At 44.3% G+C, this 21,210-nt stretch overlaps 1 protein-coding gene across 1 annotated transcript; it reads left to right on the top strand.

The window, feature by feature from the left end:
- The first annotated feature begins 17,163 nt into the window (after positions 1-17,163).
- On the top strand, positions 17,164-18,249 carry LOC144752718 (olfactory receptor 5AR1-like). The gene has a single exon (XM_078640578.1). It carries the CDS (start codon positions 17,164-17,166, stop codon positions 18,247-18,249), a length of 1,086 nt encoding a protein of 361 aa, XP_078496704.1.
- Positions 18,250-21,210: the final 2,961 nt, after the last annotated feature.

Consider the following 21,210-nt stretch of genomic DNA (forward strand, 5'->3'; position numbering starts at 1 on the left):
CCAGAATCCAGACGGGCCAATTGTTCAGTAAGTCGGCATTTCCATTTTATTTTTGCCCGCAAACATGCATAGATGAGATGGAGGACACATGCATAAATGTGTGCATACACAAAATTGTTGGTTGCTTGCATCATATGAACTGCTAGTGACTGACGTGACACTGCTATTGCTGCTAAGCCTAACACTCAGTAAACAAACTTCAAACCGGTTCTATGGAGGGATGGGATAAATAAGAACTAACTAAGCATTCAGTGACAGAGGAGGCGTCATGCAGACCGTTCAAAAAATATGAACTAATACTATCCATCCACCACTATTTCACTAAAGGACAAAGTAAAGACTAGACTCTAGCAATAGCATTAACTAACTTCAGTTCTCTAAAGTAAACTCTAACATCAATAATCACCAGCCCAAGCTAGCAAAAAGTTACTAACCAGTAAGAGAAGTGGCGAGCAGCACCTGTGTCATACAATAACAGAAGATTTTGAGACGGAATTGATCTGCAATGTAACTAAGCGCACCAGTAATCGTGTTACTTATTCGTCCAAGAATTATACACAATACTTATACTACTATATATATATTAATATTACTAGCTACTCACCAAGCCAAACGACCTGGACACCTAGCAGGTCCAACAGGTCCTGCTCCCTGTCCAGAATGTCTGCCCACCGATGGACCAGCTGCTGGTGGGTGCCCCGGATACACATGCAGCGGAAGACTGCCCGGCGCACCTTCGCCCACCGGCGGTGACGCTCCTCTGGAAGGTAACCGGAGCCTGGCCTGCCGCCTGCTGCAAAGGTCAAGGGGAGGTGGCGCTGGATGAAAAAAACCAGGGCGGCCACCTCCGCCTCCCCGAAAAGTTTCCGGGCCTGCACCCCTGCAGGTCGCATTCTGCCGCAAGGCAGCCCACTCTTGGGCGCAGGCGCCTTGCCCTTCGAGACGGTTCAGCTGCTGCCCTTTGCCATGGTTCTGGGGTGGAGGTGGAGGCGGAAAAGAAAAGAAAAGTTAGAACAAAAGGAAAAAAGTTAGGGAGAAGAAGTAGGAGCTTAAATAAAGAAGTTAAATAAAACAGTAGAAAAGTTAAAAAAGGTGTAAAAGTAGAAATAAAATGCAAAATATAAACTTAGGGACAGAGAGAGAAAGTCAGAAAAACTGTGAAAATAAGTAAAGATTGTAAAGATAAAAGGTGGATAGAAAACTAGGCCCAGAACCATAGCATAGATTGTGAAAAACAAGATGGCCGCGCCCATTGCGACCACGTGGGTAAGTTCGCGTGCGATTTCACGCTAACACGCACTTTGTCAGCGTGAACAAGTAGTTGTGTTCCCGAACATGACTTGCACAACGCGAACACATTATGTGCGACCCAGAAGAGGAATTAGGAAACGCGAGCGGGCAGGACAATTGAAAAAACAAGATGGCCGCGCCCATAGCCCACCGCATGGGTAAGGTCGCACGCTACGATCCCCCGAGTACGCAGACAGCGTCCCGAACACGCACAACACACTCCCGAGCAAGAAAAACGGCTCGTGAATGGGTCCAGCAAGCTACTACGCACGCTTGCGAAGCTACGCGAAGCTCGCGTAGTGCGAGAACGTCTTCGCGTAGCTTCGCGTAGCGCGACAACGTGTATTACGCCCAGGGTTAATTGAAAGTAAAAAAATTATGGTGTTTGTAATTATAAAGTATGTACAATGGACCGAAGTCTCATTATGTACATTTAACTAAATTGAGTTTTTGAACCACTATTTTGCATCTTATGAATGCTTGCAATGTTACGTAGCCGATGTATACCATCTATAGATTTTCGTCCTCTTCACGTCTCTTCTTTTCATGTACAATAATCCTCATTTATGTGCCTTTCATACACTCCACAATTGCCTTGAATGTTTCTCCATTAATAACCTCCTCCTTACTTTGAGATGCCTGCAACCATCCCATGTGTGATACCAGCTCCACTTCTCCTTTCGGAAGAATATTCTGTACACTCCATAAAAACGTATTCACATACTCAGGAATTTTGCACCCATCAAAAAATTCATTTAAAATGTTGTTGGTATATTAAGTAAGGTAATACATGGATACATTATGAGTATTTTCGCCCTGTACAGCAACAATGATCATGTTTTCCTTTTCGGTTGGTATGATAGTTTATGCCGATGTACACTGATTTGTTTCATTTAAGGCCTCTTTTATCCTATTCATCCCGAGTTCAAGTGTACATTGTTACTGTAGGAGAGTAGGGTCTGCTATCCTATGGTCACCCCAAATTTCTGCTTTTTGCTTCACTGGTTTATGACTTAATGTGGCTGTGGGCCTGCTAATCAGACCCACAGCCTGCTGTTCTCTAAATTAATGCCAATGCACATTAGGTGCATTACGAAATTGGAACTGGTTCACCTGATTGGCCCCTGTAACAGTGTACCCCAGGTACCCAGGGCATAGGTGCTTCCAAGGCCTACCAGGGGCTGCAGCATGTATTGTGCCACCCCTGGCCTGGCCTCCATATTTGACACAACTGGCTGATCACTCAGCTTGGGTAAGTCGGTGTAATCACCCCTTACTTAGGTATAGTATGCCTATATCTAACCTAAAATGGACACATATGTTCCTACCAGCCACTCCTATGGAAGGCCTCATCAACCCAGGAGGCAGAGTGCTTGGAAATATGTGAGATGGTGCTCTGGCATGAGCTAAGCCTGTCGGCAGCTTTCGGAACCACGTCCTTTAGCTGTTCCATGATACTGCCATACCATATACTCTTAAATGCATTATGAACCTCGCGGTTAAATGCTATCTTTGGTTTGGCTTTATCAAAACATGTCGAGTAAGGTGTCATACGAATTGGAATACTACCCCCTCGCCAGTTCTGGTGACGGGGGTAGCATTCCACCCTTTTAGAGGGACACGACATGTACCTAACCTGAAACCCGGTTAAAGTTAAACGTGAGCCTTAGCATCACAAAATGGATGCTGCCACCACAGACACAAGTCTGACCTCCTGCTGCTGGGAGTCCTTCCAGCGAGGGAGGCTTGGACAAAGGGTTTCCTGCCTTGGGAGGTGCTAGCACCACCCCAGACAGGATTTTGTGTATTGGGTAGGACAGGGTTGAATAGAATGAGACATGCCTGGAGCACACAAGGTGTCCCTGTGCATATGCCAGTTCAAACCGGTGCTGGGGCTCTCCAGCCCCAGTCTTGGCGCGAAGCTGGACAAAGGAAAGGGGGTGTAACCACCCCCCTTCCTGGTCCCACCCAGAGGAGGGACCTAGCAGGTAATCCGGCCCCTAGATTTGGAATAAGAGTAGGAGCTGTGTCCCAAGACTTCAGATCATCCTGAACTCGACTTGAAACTAAGAAGAAAACTGGACTTCGACATTCTGCTGCACAGAAGACTGAAGAGAATCTCCCTTGTGGCCAAGGAGTGACCACCCTGTGAATACAGGCACCAACCAGCAACTCGGCGTCTGCTTTGCCGCCGCCTCCCGCCGGAACCCGAGCCCAGAGCCTGACAAGACCCAGACTTCCAGACATCTCAGAGCCCGATCCACAGTCCCTGAAAAGAAGAGACCCGTGGAGGCACCGAGAGACATGGGACCGGACCCCTTGAAAGACCCCCAAGAAGCTGACTGCGCAGCACCCGAGGCACCCTCGACGCTGTGCTTTGGGGTTTGAGAACCCCCACCACAGAGCAGCATATGCACTAAAGATCAGCCCCCCAGCATCTCCACGATCTGCGTGGGGCCCTTTTGCACTTTGCCACTCGACGCGCCATCCCGGCCACTTGCCACGTGGCTAGCGGCCATCTTGGCGATGAAAACTACGAACAACACCGCTGATCTGGTTGCTCCAGACTGGCCCTCGCTCCTCTGAAAAGGAGCACCCGCTCTGACCTTGCTGGTCCGAGTGAGAAGCTTGCATCGATTCCTGTGTGGCATGCATTAGCTAAGGAGTGTTTGCTCCGATCAAGAAGCTGACACCGCCATCAGCTAGAGCCTTTGTGGGACAGCTCGTGATCAACGCCTGGACGTCCTTGACCTCTTCGTGTCCACGTGGCTGCAGAGACAATCTTCACCTTTTCACCTGTTTGCACCCGACATCACCTGGTTCTGTCCTGGTTCCACGGTAGTCACTGGCTTGTGACTTTGAACATTGTCCCCTCTGCTTTCAGGTCTTCACCTCTTCAGATCCATCCTTGGATCCACCGGAACTCTCCTCGACGACCCACCTGCAGCATCTTCATCTCCAGGCACCATCGACCTGCGTGACGAAACCCAACACTACTTGGCACCTGTGCACCCGCTTCCTGTGGGTGAGGTAACTCAGCAACGCAGGTGTTCCCACACGGGTACACACCTCTAGTGCCTAGATCTAAAGTTTTGTCCTTCTAGGTCAGTTGGAAGGTTCCTATAACAGTAACTTTGTAACTTTTACGCACCATTGACATCGCATTGGTGCATGCGTGTGCTTTACGCGCTGCACCCGAGTCCCGCGGGCCTTTCCCGACTTCTTCACTGTTAGTCCCGAACAGCTCCAGCGATTCCCCAGGCCCTAGGCCTATTTCCTTTCAGATTGGTGGTTCTTATACCACTATTTTAGTATATGGTTTAGGTGGACCCTAGGGCTCATCCATATTGTGCAACTTTCGTATATTTAAACTGTGTTTTGTTTTAACGCATTTGTTTCTATGCTCATAAAGAGTATAGGGGATATTTGTAGTAAATAAATATATATATATTTTCAATATATATCTGTGTGGTGTCCTTTCATTTGGTATTCAAGGGGATTGTGTATGGTAAAACAGCTTGCTTCACATGCCTTTACAGAGTTTAGCCTAAAACTGCTTTTCCCATGGTACCACTAGGATAGCTGGTCTATAAGGTTGACTTACAACCAATCATCATAAGGGTTGCTTGGCATGGTACAAGGTGATCACTAGAACTAGTGAGCAGCATATACCAGGCCAACTTCTCACACCCATGCCTCCCCAGTTTGGACCCAGCCATATGTAAATCAGTCTTGACCCTGGGCCCCATGGGAACAGTCCAGACCAAACTGCCCGGCCAGGTCCTCCCTGGACCAAAAACAAGCATCCTGGGACCGGTTTCAGGGTATGTAACCCTTCTTCAGCAAGACTAGGTTGAATCCAGTGGCACAGTGAGCAAAGGACACACGTATGGGCATACCTGGCGCACTTAGGGCGAGAAAGCAAAAGACACACAATTGATGGACGGAATGCAGAACAAATAAAAACATTCACCCCATTCAAGAGATCTGGGCTAAATCCATCATTCTTTTGCTCACCCTGCCACCCCAGTTTAGGCCTGGCCATAGGCAAATCAGTCTTGACCCTGGGCCTCATGGGAACAGTCCAGACCGAACTGCCTAGCCAGGTCCTCCCTGGACCGGAAACAAGCATCCTAGGACCAGTTTCGGGGTTTCACCCCTCTTCAGCCAGGATAGCTTGATTCCAGTGGCACAGTGAGCCCAGGACCCATGTCTGGGCATACCTGGCACACTTAGGGCGAGAAAGTAATAAACACACAACTGATGGATGGAATGCAGAACAAATCAAAACATTCACCCCCAGTCAAAAGATCTGGGTTAAATCCATCATTCTTTTGCTCACCATGCCACCACAGTTTAGACCTGGCCATATGCAAATCAGTCTTGACCCTGTGCCTCATGGGAACAGTCCACTCAGAACTGCCAAGTCAGGTCCTCCCTGGACCAGAAACAAGCATCCTAGGACCGGTTTTAGGGTTGTAACCAGTGGGCATTAGTCTTTATTTCGATGGTAAACAAAGGCTGTGACCATCCTGCCTTTACTTGAGTCTTTGTGAACAGTCTGAATTCTTCTGGAATATCCTTGTACTAAACCCTGCCAAAATATTCAGCTGCTCTTTTCCTTCGAGCCTAATGCAACAGAGTTGTTTTGTTCTTCAACTGATTTTGAGACAACTGAGACAGATCTTCTCCGGGGATGATCAGCTTTGGGGTGTGCATGGTTACAAGGGCGCAGAAGCCCCACCAATCAGGAACGAGCTGGTTGTAGGCAATACTGCATTGCCTGTAAATATCCAACAGCGAGGAGGTGCCCCATTGCAAGTCCTTTAAATGCAGTATCACAACACAATTCTCGTTGCTACCAAGTGGTATGCTAAGTTTCTGAATAATTAGGGGTTGTACATTCCCCTCCAACCACATGCACTTATTGATTTCCATGTACCCAATTTCCTATCACAGGGAATCTATACTGGAGTTAGGCCCCCTTCCAGGAGTCTCATTTCCCCTAGTGTGATCAGGATGAGCAGCCCTACACTGGAATTCCATGTCCAGGGTCCATTTGTCATTAAATAAGATAGCCCTAAAAAAGAAACAGGCTACCCTGGGACAGCAGACAGAGGAAGGAGTGGACGTATTTGTGCACTGGTGCGGCGGTCTTGCTACCTACAAGAACTTCTTTTCTATAAAATCCCGGGGCCAAACTGTGTCCTCCTCTATAGTACTCCTTCTGCACATCCTATCCAGCTCGGTTTGCATGTCGCTAGGATCGACGTAAAGGTATAGCGCTGTGGCGTTGGTCTCATACCCGGTAATGTTTATTATTGTTCTACAGGGTTCTACTCTAATGGGCTGATTCTTTGCCCTGATCCTACACAGGTACAGATGGATGAGGCATTTTGTACTTTCGAGGGCTATCTCCCGTGATAGGTAAAGCTTATCGCCACCTACGGCGTGAGGTATCAATGAACACATGTAGCATGATCGGTTCATGGTTTGACAGCCTGCGGTGGTCATCTGTTGGTTACAGGTGTTGTGTAGAAGTGTGCAATGTGGTGTGTGAGGAATGCTAGCGTTTGGTTCAGCATAGGCGTATATGAAGGTGAGAGAGGTCTCTACACATGTGTTGCAAGAAAGCAAAAGGGGAATTTATGAGGTCAGGTATACTTACGGATCCTGAGGGGCTCAAGAGCACCATGGTTGAATAGAGCATAAATAAACATGCAAAGTATATAAATTAAAAAACATTTGAAGGCTGTGAGATTGTCTTCAAGTGGTAGATGTTTGCCTTCTGTGGGAAATGTCTGTTGTCTGGACACTGTCTGTGAGTGAATTTTCCTAGTGAGGTACTGAAAGGTAATGCTATGCCTTTTTTCTCGGAATGGTGAGGTTTCGATTGATTTTAGTGCTTTTGCATTTTGGTTCCCCTCTCCTTGTGCTATAGTGGAGACTGTGCTCTCACTGTCTGTCTGTGGGCTGCTCCGTATAAAGTTGTGATGTTTTAATCAGTGTGAACGTGTCCTTTGACCTGCATGTGCTGCATGTAATTTGTGAAGCGGAAGGTAGATGTTTCATTTTTAGGCAAATGTTTCCATTGACCAGTGTGCATCCATTTGGTCTTCCCACATGGGGTGGAACAAGGTTTTCTTTAATTGGGCTAAATTGCTGGGCTACAGCCTTCATCTGGATGGGTTGAGATTTTGGGCTGCTTTTAGGCTTATTTGTAAGGGTTCCGGTGGGCGTTTACCTATGATTTGGGTGTCACTAATTTCAAGCAGGGGATTTCAAAAAGTGGCCGGATGGTCATTGTGGAACCCCCATAAGGCCTTACATGGAAATGGCTAGAACTGCATTGGTCTGCTGCTTGTTTTGTCAAGAGTTTGGGGTCTTGTTCTGGACATTGTGTGCTCGACCTTATGTGGCTAACTCTAATGAACTCAATCAATTTTTCCCCATGGACTGAGGTCATGTGAATTTAACTTAGTTGGAGTTTTGAGGACAATGTTGCCCTACACCTGTTAGAGGAACCGGGACCCCAACACCAGGGCCTTCATTTTGTTTCGACACTAAAGAAGGGCCTCCATTTGAAAGAAGCCCGGGGTTGGAGACATACATAGCCCGCCGAAAGTAAAAGTTGGGTGAGTGCTGCTGGGTGCCTGTTGTTATGCACTGACTGGAAGCAGTCCTGCTCCCTCCTCAGACTGTCCTCCCCCTGGGTGTGGTTGCCTAACCCTGCCCTGGGGGATGAACAGCAGTAGAGGCCCGCTGCCCCTTGCGAGCACCTGAATGGCGCACTCTAGTGTGGATTCCCAATTGCCATAGCATGGTCGCTTTAAATGCTTGCTGTGAAGACAGGTAAAAAATGTGTCTTGGAGCAGTTCGTAGGAGATAGTTCACTTTGGGGGATGGGTTTGGATTTAAAGTATGCTTAAACGCTGTGATTGTGTTAGTGGGAACATATGCAAGGTTTGGGCCCATATGCACACTAGATAGGACCACAAATACTTTGTATACAAAAAGATATCTAATGGCATAAGTCAAATAAACAATTAAACATATAATGAGCCACTGTTGCAAATCCACAAGGTCGTGTGATTTTTTCACTATTAATTTTATATTTTGTTGAAAAAAGATAGATACATTAATATCATATCATCATAAAGAACACAATTTTGACAATTTCTTCAATAATTTGTCATAACCATACATATATTAAACAACCATAAATGATATGTCAATACTTAGGAACATTAATAAGTAAACATAAATGGACAAAGCTTGAATCACCAGTCCTTCACTAAAAAATAAAGGATCATACTGGAAACTGTCTGAAGTTGACAGACATCAAATGTGAGTTTTCTCCTGCCTATGTCTGCAGCTCTGGGACCTGTGATTCTGTGTGTTAACAAAAGAGAATAGTTATTTGTAGGCTATTCTCCTCGTTGAAGGTCTGCTCCTCACTTACCTATTAGATTAGGGATCAGGGGCCTGGTGGTTGCCTGAGTCTTCTGTTGGTCTACAGCCTTTCTAGATTGCTTTTCCATGAAGTTTCTGTAATCAGATATACAGTCTGTTGAAGATTCGATCTGGCACCAATACAATTGAGACAAACAGAAGACTCAGGTAACCACCAGGCCCCTGATCCCTCATCTAATTTATAAGTGAGGAGCAAACCTTCAACAAGATACCACCAAGTCCAGGTCTTGATGAAAAGCCCATAATGAATGCGGGGTTGGAAACGCGTTGACCCCAGCATCTCGGACAAGATACTTTCAAAGTACCCGAGGAGAAAAACCTACAAATAATTATACTCCTATTGTCAACACACAGAATCACAGGTCCCAGAGCTGCACACATAAGCAGGAGTTAACTCACATTTGATGTCTGTAAACTTCAGACGGTCTCCCCCCCAGTGTGATCCACTATTTTATAGTGTAGGACTTTTGATTCACGCTTTGTCCATTTATGTTTACTTATTAATTTACTTATTAATGTGTCTATGTATTGACATATCATTTATGGTTGCTTAATGTATGTATGGCTATAGCAAATTATTGAAGAAATTGTCGAATATATGTTCTTTATGATGACATGATGTTAATGTATCTATCTTTTTCAAAAAAGTATAAAAGTAATAGTGAACTAAATCACACAAGCTTGTGGATTAGCAACACCGGCTTGTTATATGTTTAATTGTTTATTTGACTTATGTGATTGTGTTAGGGCATTGCCACCCCAGACAGTCACTCCACCCTGCTGAATCTGTCGGCCTGGTCCCTGCTGTACTGAGGTTCCTGCCTGATGTGACGGTTGCCCTGCATTTGGACAACCGCTCAGCCCCTGTGGCAGTGGGGTGACTGCAGCCTGATTACCCTGTAACTCTTTGTGCAATGCAATTGTATTGTTCTGAGCTAGGTTTTTTGGGTTGATGTTTTGTGGTGGTTGTCCAGGTACTATCCCATTCTGTTGGTGGTACATTTTTAGACTGCACAGTAGTGGTAATCTATGAGGATTATTTGGCCCCAACTTCCCTGATCGTGGCCATTAGGGCTGGGTGGATACCCCCTGCGGTCTGCAGCCGGACCTGACCTGAGACACGTACCTGGCCGCCCATCACAGCCCCCTCTAGGGCAGTCTTTTTTAACTTATGTTGGGCCACTTTGGTGGGGTTCATCTGTGTCTGCTCCTGCTTAGCTCTGTCTTTCACTTGTCTTCCCAGAAATAGTGTAGTATGTGTATCTTTATGTCCTGCCACAGTTTGGTGTCTAGTCCTTTACACCATCTAGCCCGGTCTGAACCTCTGTAGGTGTCTGAACCTCTGTGGCTCTGTATATACTATACCAAAGTAAAGTATAGTGTGCACAGAGTCCAGGGAGTCCCCAGAGGTATAGGAGAGGCTAAATTAGCTAAATACTAGCAACTCTCTTTGTCGTAGTGAGGGCAAACAGTTAGGCTTATCCAGAGGGTGTGTTAAGCATTTATTGAATTCACTCAGACAAGGACTGAATACACATACTCAGAGACAGAATCCAGGCCAATTAGATAAGTATAAAAAAAGATATTCTTATGTTTTAATTTAGAACCAAGCAGGACATGGGATAGGTAAGTAAAATATAATCGCAAATGCAAGACTGTTCAAGGTAATGCAATTGTAATTGAAGTTCCAATTGTTACAGGTTTGTATATGCTTTGGAAACAGTTTACAGTAGACAGTAATTACTTTTAGATTACTTTTTGGTTACTTCTGGATTACTTTGAATACTGGATGGTATGCCTAGATTTCACACCTTAGGATCTCAAAATACAAGGTAAATGAGGCGTTTTAGTCATTTGCAGTTTAGATCTCTTTTCTTCATACAAACATTAGATCAACACTTAGAAGATATTAGGCCTAAAATCTCTTGACATGGTTTCCTAAGGGAGGAAAGAGTTAGCGTTTCCTCAGGTAAGTACACAATGTATGAGTGGGAGTGTTGGGGCTAAGGAGCAAGGTTCTCCAAGGTCCAGATAGGCACTCAAGTTTCACCACCAGCTGCACTGGGGCGTCCGAGTGCAGAGTGCGGGGATCCAATGTTAGCCAATGGGGCTAATGGGGCTTTCAATTAGGGGCTGCTTATAAGCAGCCACTCACACTCAGTTGTGAGAGCAAAGTTCATGGGGCTAAGGTCATCACTGCAGGGGCCAGTGATCAAGTCAAGACAGGAGCGCCACTGGTGAGGCCGGGTGCAGGGTGCAAAAAGGACGTTGGGGGCCCTATGCGTTTCAATGGAGACCGTTGGTTGCACAATGTTTCTGCAGGCTCAGGCAGGGGGACTTCCTCAAGTTAACCACTGGCTGGAGATGCAAGTTAGAATCTTGGGGTATGCCTGGACACCATCAGTTGGGCCACCCAAGGCCGTGGGGCATCAGGTGCAAGGGTGTCTTCTGACATTGGGCGTTCTAACCAGCTCCGGTCGCACTCTGGGCCATTCAGGACGGAGGGGACTGAGATGCGTGCTTCACCTCGCCTCCCCATCTGAAGGATGGGTTTGGCAATAGTGGGCACATCTCTCTTCCTAGCTTGGTTTTCCTGCTGATTCTCCCACCCAAAGTGGCTTCTGAGTCCATTTTATACTAAAACAACAAAGTGCTGAGAAGTTTGCCACCAAACATCCCAGTTTTTAGTAAAGTTAATATGGAGTTGTGGAGTTCGTAAGGACCAACTCCCATACATATACTCTTTATGGCTTTACTACACTTACAATGTCTAAGAATCGGCTTTGGCACTGTAGGGGTACAGGGCTGATGCCACTGTACCCTCACCTTAGGGCTAGTGCACTCAGCTAGAAGGGTGACTTACCTAGGCCGCAGGCAGTGGTTTCAGGTATGGCACACAGGGTTGTGTGCCATGTTGACTTATCACTCTTCTCTGCACCAAGATGCACAGCCTGAAATGGCAGTTTGTGTGTGTTTTAAGGTACAGGGCCTTTAAGAGTAGCACAATGGGTGCTGCTGCCCTAAGAGGTCTTGGTACCCATGCTGCCTTTTACAAGGGGCTTACCTGTAGGCAGAGATGTGCCAATTGTGGGTCCAAAGGTACAGTCTTGGAAATACACAGGCCCCAGAATCCTAATTGGCAGGGACCCAGGGCACGTCAAGTCAGGTTGCATCAGGTTTCAGGCAAAAAGTGGGGGTAACCATGCAAAAAGGGGCACTTTCCTACAGTGGGTAATCCCTTTTTGAGGATGTTGTAGAAGAAAGCAACCTTGGAACCTGTGTCGGTCCAGGGCTGTCCTGTCTCTTGCCCCCATAATTCTCTCATTCTATCTAGGAACTCAATTACAGTCTCCCCAGGCTTCATGCTCTCTGTCATTAACTGTCCAATGTCTGGGCTTCCAAGGAACATCTCCCTTATGGCTGGCCAAATCTGGTGTCTGAATAAATGAAATGCCGCCCTGTCACGCTCGCTGTTGGGGAAAACACGGTATTGGTTTCCTACCCTTTTAGGCTGTTGAGCAGATTTTTGATGTTGACTGTAGTTAAGTTTGTACCAAGGTGTTCATTAGAAAGCATGAGATCCATTTTCCTGCCCCAACTATCAATGGAGGCTGTTTGTTCCTAAGCCCTTCTTTGTCAATCTCTGCCCACAACACATAGATGAATCCAGCTGCACCTTTCTCCAATAGCAGACATATTTTGGCACAGTCAGCTCTGTCCATTTTTACCGATGTAGTGCTCCCATCGTCTCAGGAAGTCCTGCATGGAGGGGAGTTCCATGCCAGATCTCCTCCTCCATGCCGATTGCAGTCTTCTGCAATGGCCATGTCCACAGGTTTGAAGGATCCCTCCTCTGGCCAGAGACAATCATACTAGATGGCAAAAAGGCCATGCAAAGGCCTCACCATCCATACTGAATACTGCCTCTCTAGGCATTGTTTGACCTGGCTTTCGGGGGAGCTGTGGACTACCTCATCATTGCTCTAAATGAGCATGAGTGAAGGTGCCATGCTATTCCTTTTATGCCTTAACTGATTTCTGGAAAGGTTTTATTGACTACTTATTTCCTACTCAGCTCCTCTCCTATGCTGATGGCCCAGGGATGTGTGTGTCTCCATGCTGGGCTTCCCAACTTAGATCTCTCTCTCTCTCTCTCTCTAGCCTTAACCAACACCTTTCCTTTAATTCCCACCTGGACTGCCTCCCTTGCTTGGTGCTGTGTTCTGTTCTTCTAGGCAATGTCTTGGCCTCAAACTCACTCCCTGAGCCTTCCTCTGTACCATCGGAATGCCTACTGAGAGTATAGCTGGCTGCTCCCCCTTCATAGTCAGATTTTGAGGAACTATGGCCCCTGTCTTCCCCTCCACTGGTGGAATCACCTTCCAGAGGGCAACACATTTCCCTCTGATCTTGGGGACTCTGTGGGGTGGTCAGGAACATGTGCCCTCCATTCAGACCTGCTGGGTTATGACTGAGTGGTGGGGGGTTTAACCCAGAGGGAGCTCGACACTGAACTAGGCCAGTGCTGGCTGCACCTGAGCTGGTTGGGCTTGTGATCTCTCCCCTTGGGCCTGGTGGCTTGCTGCTCCGAAGGAGTTCCACTTGCCTTCTCGACCGGTAGGTTGGTGTATGCCAGCACAGGGAGACTGGGATGGCGAGCATCAGTGAGAGCACATACCCACTCGGAGTAGTCTTGTAGGCTGGGGCCACCTCAAAGATGGCCCATAGTTCTATTAAATCCACCCCTTTAGCCTTTTCATGTCCTGCATACCTGGTCTGTATGTTAGCCTTCGTGTGTTCTTTGATGTTGGTATGTAATGTCCTCCCTTCAGGCCATGGAAATGCGCCACTTGCTGCAGTGCTTTTCTACTTTCTTAGACTAGGTGGGGAACCTCGCTTGTATATGGTCGAGTGATGTTTCCATAATGGATTGGGGAAATGTTTAAGGGTTTTGCAAGTTTGGATCATCTCGAAATTCTTAAATAATTCTACTCTATTTTGGGAACTGTGTACAAGAGATGGTACCAAAAATACAATATACTGGTTACGAACTTCTATAATTGTGATTCATCAAAAAGAACATTTATCGTTAAACAAAACAGATACAGTGAAATAGTTTCAACTTGTAAAAAAGTGCAATTTTTAAAACAGAACAGTTCGAGTCGATTTGTAGCCGAAAACGATCAACCGTGAAATACTGGTCTGGGAAGAAGTGGTTGTTATTTCATAAAGCATGGACGTACTATCATGACATGACATTTAAACACAACGCAATACTGCAAAAGTTATTAGAGCGCCACAATATCAAATACATGCATGGAAGATAAAATCTAAAAGAGACTAAAAGAGAAACAGTTGACAAAAGTAAAGATTATTTTTGTCCAAAACATAAACTCCTTCTAGTGCCTTACAGCTCGAGCAGAGGGGATGCTCTACATAATACGCAGAGCTCAGTGTCTATTGACCCAGAAGACAAAAACAGCAATATTTGTGGGGAGAAAAAAGGAAAAACCTGACAATTATCGGCCCTCTGTGTCCATACACAACATACACATTGCTCCAACAAAAAGGAGCGTGGAACAGTCAATCTTTAATTATTCTTTCAAAGATTCCAAGAATAGTGATATTTCTTCAATCGTTCATTATGATCACCACTCAATGTAGTTACACAGGAGTCTTGTGTATTTAATTTAGTTTTTATTCAATCAATGCTTAAATTCACGAATATGTCTGCCCATTCTATCCTCGTTTCAAATGTACATCTCGGAGAGGAGAAATTCTTATCCAAGTATAACTTCCTGTTCAAATAATTCTCTTTATTCCTCCTGACTGCCGCTCATACAGAGTTCATCTTTACAGATTGACTTTTGCACGCTGATTTTTGTTTGAGGTTGGACTTTGTATTAACATGGCCCAGGGGCAGTGGGGCCACATAAAGTTGATTGTCTATGTGTAACTAGAAATAGCATTTCAGTGTGCACTACTTTTAGCCCAGAATGCCAGTGTGTCATTTTGTTGACAACTTACACCTGTTAACCCAGCTCTGAATTTTTCCCTAACACACAAATTTCACCCTATATCACACCCAGGGGTAGTTGGTACCATCTGTCTGATGTTCAGTGGTCCAAGTGCAAAAGAAAAAAAAACCTTTCATTTCTTTTAGACACTGCCAATTGCGCAACCAGTGGCCCCTAGGAAAAACTATTTGAATAAAAAATAAGATCAAGGCGGTACCCCTATATGACACCCAGGGCCCATGCGAATCTCTGTGTCACACCCACAGGCCCAGGAGATCCCCTACTGACACCAGGGACACAGCATGCCTCTATTCAATGCCCACATGTCAAGGGGATCCCCTACTGACACCCAGGGATGAAGAATACCTATGTTCCATGCCCAAAGGTCCAGGCAGCCCCTCACTAACACTCAGAGGTGGAAACTACCCTGTGTCCCCAAAGTAGTCCCAAACAGGGATGTATGACGTTACAACGCATACTTTTACTCCGCGTACCATTACAACGCGGTATTTACAACGAATACCGTTACAACGCATAGCGCTTTGGGGTGCTGGATAGTGGTAAGTATAATTTACTATTCTAACTCCAGTCCCCGTGGACCCTAGGGAAGGTGTTGGATAGTAAATTAAACTTACCTCTTATCCTAGAGCGCCCCCCAGCGCAATGCGTTGTAATGCCATGCGTTGTAATGCCCGCGTTGTAATGGTAGTGCGGAGTAAAAGTTGCGTCGTAACGGGTGTATACCCCCAAACAGTAGTAGTTGTCACCTTTGCCCTCTCTAACGTGCTGACTAGGGAAAGAGCAAAAAACGATCTACGATTTTCCTAGTTTGCCATACTCCACATGCTGGGTCTATGGATCAGACCAGTATCTTAACCTGTGACGGATGTCTCTTGATGGATCTCAGCCCCATGGATTCATCAGAACATCTAATCAATTATGAGGTCTGCTCACTGTTCTCTTTTGTGCAGATATGAATCAGGGTGGGACTGGGGCTTTTCTTTTACTGCAGTCAGGCAAATATCTCCTGGATGTCTCGCAAAACAGGAACAAGTTGGTTTATTCAAACACAGTAGCCGGGAGAGTCCACAGAGTTGTGTCTGAAGAAAGTCTGACGGGATACAAAGTTTTTGTGAGGTACAATAAAGTGATTTTACATTCTTGACAAAGCATCTCAGTCATAAACAACAATATTTGGTCATCTCAAAAGCACACAGATGGCTCGCGACCTCGGAGAGAGCTAGTGTGGGCCAATGTGTATGTGTCAAGATGTCTAGTGTGGGGGGCATGTGATCACTAAGTGTGGTGTGTATGTCATGTCCTGATTGGTTGAGTGTTTCTATTTTCATGTGGTATCTAGTTTGTGGTATTATTTTGGGTAACACGTGCCTCTGGCCAAATTGGAGCTAATTTCCCCTGACCGGTTAGTGGTTTAACTAACTATTTGTGAGATTGATCAGGGTTTCCCTGTGAGCGCATTTGTCTTCGTGCTGAGCGAGGCTTAACTTGTGACTTGTCACTCGATAAACATGGGTTGGGGTCGCAGGGCCTGTTTACAACACATTTTTGACTCTGGGTTGTTGGGGGGGCCACCTTTGTGAATCCAACAGCAATGATATGAGCTCGTTAGAACGCCTACAAATAACATAGCAGCCATTGATGTCACTTTTAACAACACCCTCACTACTGTGCGTACAGTTGTCATAGCGTACATTGACATTTTCTTTCCTGATTTTGACACTGTTGTGTGCATCTCAAACAGGGTGTACATTTACGTCATCTCCACTGGTATTGGTATTACTATGCAGTCATGGAATATGACATACATTGAATGGGTTTCTATCAGTTTCATCATTGCTGCAAGGGCACAGTTTATGGCATTCATTGACATTGCATTTCTGGGTATGGTTATTACATCGCAGGAATTAGTTATGGCATACATTGGCATTGCCTTTATTGGTATTTCCATTCTCGGGCCTGGACACATCACAATACACATTGACATCATATTCATCCATTACAACATCACCATGTTTAGTGGTCAGGACAAATGTACTAGGAAAAAATTGATTAGCCTTTTTCCTGCGCCCAAAGTCAAATATGCCAGCATAGATCAAACAAGCAGGAATGTAGAGATCAATCTAAAAATATTTTTTTACATTCTGGGTGTCTGAGAAGGGTCATAATGAAAAGGCAGAGTATGGTCCATTTTTACCTGTGCATAACACTTTCGTAGGTATAAATACATTTGTTATTGATTTGTTACAGGTTCATTTCTTATGTATTACTTCATACAGTATAAGGCAGTCATTCCTCACATATACTGATTCTCAACAAGGTGATTCAGTAAGATAAAGAAGAGATAGCAGACTAATTTCCAAGCATGGATGTATTCATGAAAACTGGAATGGATGGATATCTTTTAAATTCATCAAAGAATTTAAGCAAACCTAAAAAGAAGAATTACTGCAATCCTCTCTGTCCTGAATTGGTTAACCATACGCAATTGAAAGAATTCATTCTCATTGGGCTATCTACGGACGGAGATCTACAGCTTCTGCTGTTCATCCTTTTTCTTACCATATATACAGTAAGCTTGGCAGGAAACCTCATGATAATAATGATTATCACCATCTCAGCATCTCTTCACTCACCAATGTACTTTTTCCTTTGCAACCTCTCGTTCTTGGATATTGGCTTTGTATCAGTTACGCTGCCCAAGATGCTGGCTATTTTCCTCCAAAAGACAAAAACCATTGCTTTCTCTAATTGTATTGCACAGGTCTTCTTCTTCATTTTTTTTGCTGGCACAGAATGTCTTCTCCTTTCAGTGATGGCAATTGATCGCTATGTTGCAATATGCTTCCCACTACGCTACACAATTATCATGAACCTCACGATGTGTTTTAAACTTGCAGCTTTTTCATGGTTATGCGGTTTTATAAATTCTTTAATCCATACCATTCTGATCTCAAAGTTGTTTTTCTGCAGCCCCAGTGTCATTGACCACTTTACCTGTGACATTCCTCCCCTCTTAAAGCTTTCCTGTGTGGACACCTCCACCAATGAACTTTTGATTCTTCTCATAGGTGTGTTTTTAGGCATGACCTCTGTCTTGATCACCATTGTCTCGTATGTTTATATTATCTCTAGCATAATAAGTATGAGTTCAGCAGGTGGTAGAAAGAAAACCTTTTCTACATGTGGCGCCCACCTCACATGTGTTATTTTATTTTATGGGACAGCTACTTTTAGGTACATGAGACCAGCTTCTAGCTACTCTCTGCATATCTATGACAAGTTGCTTTCTGTTCTTTATAGCATTTCAATCCCCATGTTGAACCCAGTGATATATTGCCTGAGAAATAATGAAGTAAAGTGTGCTCTGAAAAAAAGAAGCTTTGCGTTCATCGAAAAAATCCAATGTTGCAAAAGTGTGTCACTGATAAAGGTAAAGGTTGCCGAATGACAACAGTTGCTAACTGTTCTTTTTAGAATTAATGTATTCAATCAATGCTCACCCTTTTAGAATTGAGACCTATTGATTTCTATTTGAAAGGTACAGAAGATTTAATGAATGAGAGACAGCAAGCCAATCGGTGAGTATAGCCCAAGCCCAGTATACCATAAGCCTATGACTGTAATTATCTCAATAAAAGCCTGGCAGTCAGCTGTACCCTATTGTGTGGTAGGAGTGGCCATGTCCAGTGTGCCAATGTCCATGTACAATGCAGGGTGTATGGGCTGTCACTTGGCAATCAATTTTCAGAGATATGTTTTTGGATTTGTTTTCTGGTGGTAATGGCTGAGATTGATGATTTTTGCATATCCTAGCATATCATCCAGTTGAATGCTGTCCTCTATATGTATGTTTCATTGCCCTTATTCTACGATTGTCCCTGTTAAAATATTTGGTGCTATTTATCTTTAGGAATTCATGATCGCCTTAGGCTCTGACTTCATAGCTTAGCTCTACTGTCCTCTTTCAAGTAAATAATCAATTAATGAATGTAATTCCTGTACATTTCTTACTATTTCTCTTTTTTCCCCACAAAACATCAATGTTATCGCTCCAAATTTCTTCCTTCTCCAAGCTACTTTATTTTACTTAATTCATTCTTCGGCAATGAAAGCTGATATTGCCATTATGTCACTAATTTGAAAGAGTAATTTCAGTTTGATTAACAGTATGTATAGATCCTCTACCCTTCCAATAGAAGCCTTATAGACCCAATAGGAGTTGAAATGTGACGGCTTTGAGGGTAGTATCCGTGAATGAGTAAAGGCCTTTCAAGCTGTACCAATGGGCAATTCTATAGCCCTTGCCAGAGACTGAAAGCGTCATTTTGATTATAATTGAGCAGGAAATTAGTAATACATTTGTTTATTAAAGAGAATTCAAAAAAGGTACATAAAATTAAATGCATAGTAAATAATCGAATCATTATTATTTTATAATGAATATAACAAACAACATAAGACATAAAAGAATATAAACATGTAAACTTGAATCCCAATACTTGAATTAAAAATAGATATTACAAGAACAAAACCCAGCGCATTTTAACTTTTTATATAGCAAGAAGAAAAACAATAGGAAGAAAAAGAGAATAGAGAGAACAGATAAAGTACTAAAAAATGGTACTGTCATGTCCTTTAGGTTAGTCTCATCATGTACATGCCGATTAAATACATTTTGTCCCATCCACACAACATAACAGTCTTACACAGGTGACCTTTCACTTATTAGCTTACTTCTGTCTCTCTGACATCAGGCTCTTGGTACCATATCTTATTCCCTGTACCTGAAGTAAATAAACATATCCCAAGGCACGGTAAATGTATTCTGTATAAGGATCACTACTTTTTTTCATCCATGGCCAACAGCCAGCTGTGAATGATCATGTTTGTTCAGAAAAGGATTAGCAGGGGATTAGCAAATGTTTTCAAAACATATTGATCTAGAAAAACCCCGGAGTGACCCCTTTTGTATAAAAGACACTCACTCCCCCTTACAGACACAGAGGAGAATTCCTGCCAGGCTGAACTGAGGCTCTGTGGGCTGATCCTTTGACAGACAGAGACTTGACATCCCTTGTGGGGTGCTATCCTTGACACAGAGATGGGGTCCTTCATTCAGAACCAACAGGTGAGGGGTTAGCACTTCCCCAGGGAATTCTTGGCTCATTAGGTTACATTAGGACATATCCTACCACTTACACATACATGTTTCACCTACACATCTAGGAAAGGCACAGTTAGGTAGGCTATGCACCGTAGGAGTACACCAATACTATTGTTTTATATAATATGTTTTTAATCATCTTATTAGCACCATAGTAGAAATGTATCTACTTTTTATGATATTGGTACTAGCGATTACATTTGTCTGTTCCTGTCTTTTGATTGTCACAGCTAACAAGTTTCATATTATACTGATGCTTGACCAATAAATAAATATTGAAACCATTCCAATCGTCATTCTATGTATTCTGAGAAAAGCAAGCATGAGTGACCGAGCAAAAGATACCGTATTGTTTCCACACTACCTAAGGAATCATGGTTGTCATGTTCAGTGGCCGGCAGAAACTACCTGCCACACAGTATGCTACAGGGGGTGGTAGTGGCACTGTAGAGCTAGCAGGCTTAATGGCTGACTCATCCAGTGAGGATGTCCAGACTCTGTCTGCACACCAAGCCCTCAGTTTAGGTAATCTAAAATGCGTAGGTCTAGGAGCTCCTAGGAACTACACAACATTGTGCCACCAATGCTGGTTTGTTTCTTATATTAACAGTAAAATCTGAGTAGTTCAGTCGTGCTTTCTCAGACAATCCTACTCACATTTTCGAGAGACATCTGAAGTGGGAAGGTTTATCCACCTCAGCTGAGCAGGCACACTCTGTGTATTGTTTGAAGGTTTTTGGACAAGATTGTAAGGATTAAAAGATCCCATATTGTGCAAAACCCTATCTCTTAAACCTTTACTTTCTTCTCATTCCAAAATGACTGAATCTGCAAGTAGTGTTGGAAGCGAGGAAGGAGATGAATTAGCGAACGCTCTTAACATTACAGAAAACTGCTGTCATGGATTACATGCAACAGGTGGTCATGTTACCTTTGTGATTGAGGCACACAAGGTGTTTGGATCAAAGGTATTATATTCCTGGGTGAAATTCCCACCTGCAGATCCATAGACACATTTATTTCATGAATACATTGAAGTGGATCCACAGGAAGAATACATCCCATATGAGGACATTGAAGTCCCGTTAACTTACCAGCAACATAAAAACTGGTTTAAAGGTGCCCTCAAACACACAAATTTGGTCATAAGACTAGTTCCGCTCAGCATAGGAGGAGCGACATGGCCAGTCTTAGCGACTTACACTCCACATCCTGAGATAGACACACTCCCAGTAGGGTAAGTGC

This window comes from Lissotriton helveticus, chromosome 5_1 (assembly GCF_964261635.1).
Source record: "Lissotriton helveticus chromosome 5_1, aLisHel1.1, whole genome shotgun sequence".
In the NCBI taxonomy this organism is placed as follows: Eukaryota; Metazoa; Chordata; class Amphibia; order Caudata; family Salamandridae; genus Lissotriton; species Lissotriton helveticus.

What these genes read in the sequence shown, in the direction of transcription:
- LOC144752718 (XM_078640578.1), top strand. Translation starts at nt 17,164, where the DNA reads ATGGATGTATTCATGAAAACTGGAATGGATGGATATCTTTTAAATTCA.